The sequence below is a fragment of the Notothenia coriiceps genome, unplaced genomic scaffold (assembly GCF_000735185.1).
Source record: "Notothenia coriiceps isolate Sejong01 unplaced genomic scaffold, NC01 NC01_scaffold00036569, whole genome shotgun sequence".
In the NCBI taxonomy this organism is placed as follows: domain Eukaryota; kingdom Metazoa; phylum Chordata; class Actinopteri; order Perciformes; family Nototheniidae; genus Notothenia; species Notothenia coriiceps.
In genome coordinates this window covers 568-4,291 of record NW_011369270.1, presented here as the reverse complement: position 1 = coordinate 4,291, position 3,724 = coordinate 568, and the positions used below count along the sequence as shown (strand labels likewise).

Sequence of the window (3,724 nt, the reverse complement as noted above, 5' to 3'; positions counted from 1 at the left end):
AACAGGTATAAAATACTATATGACAGTAACAAAAAAGTTGTTAAAAATAACAAGAATAGAGTTTGAAAGGGGAGTGATTTGTGAAAAATCTGCTTCCAGTTCTGTTTCAAATGGGTGTTGAAAGATGTATCCATAGATCTCCTCATGTTGCTCTCAAAGTGCACCAGAATGATGCTTTAACTTCAATATTTAAAAACAAATCTTCCCCTAGAGGGGGTTAGGTCCCCCCCACTTAAATCATGTTCAAATGGATACTAAACACATTTGCACACATCTTGTGTCCATATCTTTCTGTTTTGGTGGTCATGCCACACTGTGCACAGATATATGGATATGGCAAGATACCTGGATTCAGAGGTTGCTTGTTCTTTGCACAGCATGAAAGAAAGGCAAAATGAATTGGCTGTGATTTTAGTTTTTTTAAGCAGAGGTTGAGTTCAATCATTTGTACGGCCCTCGGAGGATGTTGTGAAAATGTAAAGGAAAAAGGTTACCCCCCCCCCGCTGTAAATAATAATAAAACCCCTTGATTTATAACTTAACATCTCTGTCTCTATTGATCTGAGTATATTATAAAGAACAGTTCATTGAAGCATTATAGCACAGGCCTTTGTCAGATGGTATATTACGCTGTTTCTTTCCTGCTTCGAATAGTTCTCTCTTTTTTCACCATACCTGTGTTTGCATCACTGACTTTACTGCGTCCGATCGCAGTCTGAATGCTCCTTGCATCACAGCAGCTCCATGTGTAACATCAACAGACAAACATTAACACACAATACATGAGAAACAAACATGGAACATAACAGCAGGATCAGTGAGAGATGCTCAAAGAGACTTCAGCGTGCATCTGATCTGGATTCAGCTCTGTATTACTGAGAGGACTGAGTGGAGCACAGAGGATGCTTCAGTCGGACTGAACACCTTTCCTTGCACCAGAGAGCATGCACCATCTGGAGGTCTGTTCTCACGTTGTCTCCTGCAGGCCTTCCTGGAGCTGCACAGCCACGAGGAGGCTCTGGACATGGTGAACTACTACCAGCAGCACCAGGCCAATCTCTACGGGAAGCCCATCACCTTCTACCTGTCCCGCAGACTGCAGGTCATCGAGGTACCTGCACACACTTTCAACGCTGCTGCTGTAGTTGGACATATTGCATGAAATATAGTTTAACCATGTAATAGTGGTAATAAAGGAACTAGGTTAGAAACTAGGCCTCACACACTGTGCAATTAAAAGAGTCAAGGTAAAACGAAAAGGCAGCCTTCAGTAAGTTCAGGTAAACTATTCTTTACATTGTGGGATCCAGTTATGGTCCATGTAGTGCAGGGAGTTGGAGAGAAGGGCCTATTGGCATTCGAACGTCATATTGTGACAAAAAAGTCAATTTGAAAAAAAAATGAAATTGAGAGAAAAAAAGTAAAATCGTAGAATCTGCGAAAAAGAGTAACAAGAAAGAATATGGGAGGTGGTTTGTCGTCCTTCACCTAGGTCACCCAATAAAGAACAAGAACAACAAGAGCAGCCTCTGTTTTTAAATCCTCCAGTGATGTATTCACCAGAGGTGGGGACTCGGGTCACATGACTTGACTCCAGTCGCATATTTTTTGACTTGAGACTTGCTTGACTAACATTGATAAAAGACTTGACTTGACTTTGACTTGGTATTCATGACTTGAGACTTGATTTAAGCTTGAGACAGATGACTTGAAAGGACTTGACTGTTTAAAATTTAATATTTGCGTTTGTTTTTGTAGTGGGATATTACGTTTAGTTTTTTCGAAAAAACGTGATTATAACAAGATAAACCTATATATATTGACTTATGACATTTCCATGATATGTTTGACCCTCAGAAAAACAACCGAGGTTCAGACCGGTCGATGGATCTTTCGATGGATCGTCCAATGGATCGTCCGATGGATCGTCAGATGGATCGTCCGATGGTTCGTTCGATGGATCGTCAGATGGATCGACCGATGGTTCGTTCGATGGATCGTCAGATGGATCGACCGATGGATCCTCCAATGGACCGGCCTGTGAGGCAGGTCAAAGGTCAGGAGAGTCAGGTGGTCTTCTTCAACAACATGCCCAGAGACGAGGAGGATAAGAAGGAGCTGCTTACCATCGCGGCTCGATTCGGAGAGGTGGAGAAACACCTGTTCCTCACAGACCAGGTAATGATATGAGCATTACTTTAGCATACCATTCTAACCTGTTAAGCCCCTTATCTGCACAAACAAGCTTAGCTAACAAGCTGAGATTCAGCAGATTCTAGAATTATAAGTATCATCACTGAGCGACGTAGCTTTAGGTAGCACAACACGGAGACCTGCTCACCGTGAGCTGTTATTCTGATCAAACGTCGTCTTCAATGGCATTAAAACGAGAAACGCAGCCGAAGGTTAATCCAGAGGTTAATCCAATGTGTCTGTCACTTTGAACAAATTATTGATAATCCATAATTCCATTTTTATGTCAAAAACGGAGATACAGGGTACTTATCATGTTATAGTTTGGATTCCTAAAGCTTTCAGTCTACCATCATCAAAGGGTGGTTTTCACTATAATGGTTTATTTTTCGACGGACACAATAATTTACATTTTTTTACTATGTTCAATCTGAATTTATTTTAAAATTAAAAACATCTTTATTGATTCTGACTCTTCTACATCCAACTCACAGGTTTATCATTACTTTGAGAACACAGATTATTAATGTAACCCTTTTAGAAGGGAAGATATGGTCATTTGTTCTGGGAATGTCATTTTGGAGCCTGAGACCTGAAAAACAGGCTCAGGGCTAAACAGGTTAGACAAGTGACCCCCCCCCCCCCCCCCCACATAGCTACAGTGTAGATATGTACAAATGAAAATCTTAGGCTCCTCCGACAGAGCAACACAATAGCTCAGATGAAATAGTGCAAGGAGAGTCTATGTACAATGTTTCTGTGTGTTTGCAGGCGTTTGTGCAGCTGGGGACTCCGGAGGACGCGGAGATGCTGGTGAAATATTACAACGTTCACTCTCTCACCATCAAGGGCCGACCCATCCGCCTCAACATCTGCACCAAGTACAAGACCCTCAAGTGAGTCACAAGACAACACATTTTGTTTGTATTTATTTTAAAGTATGAATATCTCATCTGAGGCACGTTTCTGTTTCCAGTGTGAACAAGAAACTTGGAGGCGCTCGAGGCCCGAGGACCGGAGGACCAAACGCCTCCAGGACCTCCTCGAACGCCTCCAGAACCTCCTCGAACGCCCCCAGGACCGCCTCAAACCCCCCCAGGACCGCCTCAAACCCCCCCAGGACCGCCTCCTCTTCCTCCAGGTCCAGATCCAGGAGTCGGGAGGAGAGGAGGAAGGAGGAGGAACCGAAGGCTGAGGAGGCTGAGGAGGAGCAGCCGGCGGCAGGAGAAGAGGAGGAGGAGGTTTCAGGAGTCATGGAGGGGGAGGAGGAGAAGGAGAATGAGGATGAGGAGGAGAAGGAGGAGGAAGAGGAAGAGACGGTGATGGAGGAGAAACAGGAGGAGGAGGAGGAGGAGAAACAGGAGGAGGAGAAACAGGAGGAGGAGGAGAAACAGGAGGACAAACAGGAGGAGGACAAACAGGAGGACAAACAGGAGGAGGTGAGGAAACAGGAAGGAGTAGTAACTTATTTTAACATTTACCTTAATTTTCGGACTATAAGCCGCGCCTTTTTCCCTATTTTTCGACGCTG

General features: G+C 43.9%; 1 protein-coding gene across 1 annotated transcript in view; it reads left to right on the top strand.

Moving 5' to 3' along the window:
• LOC104964081 (RNA-binding protein 20-like) overlaps nucleotides 1-3,434 on the top strand; it is a gene marked incomplete at its 3' end in the record, with an annotated part of 4,698 nt that extends 1,264 nt beyond the window's left edge. The window contains exons 3-6 of the mRNA XM_010792803.1: nucleotides 986-1,111; nucleotides 1,858-2,178; nucleotides 2,965-3,089; nucleotides 3,170-3,434. Of these exons, the coding sequence (XP_010791105.1) occupies nucleotides 1,025-1,111; nucleotides 1,858-2,178; nucleotides 2,965-3,089; nucleotides 3,170-3,434 (798 nt within the window). The remainder of the gene's footprint in view (nucleotides 1-985; nucleotides 1,112-1,857; nucleotides 2,179-2,964; nucleotides 3,090-3,169) is intronic.
• Between the last annotated feature and the right edge of the window lie 290 nt (nucleotides 3,435-3,724).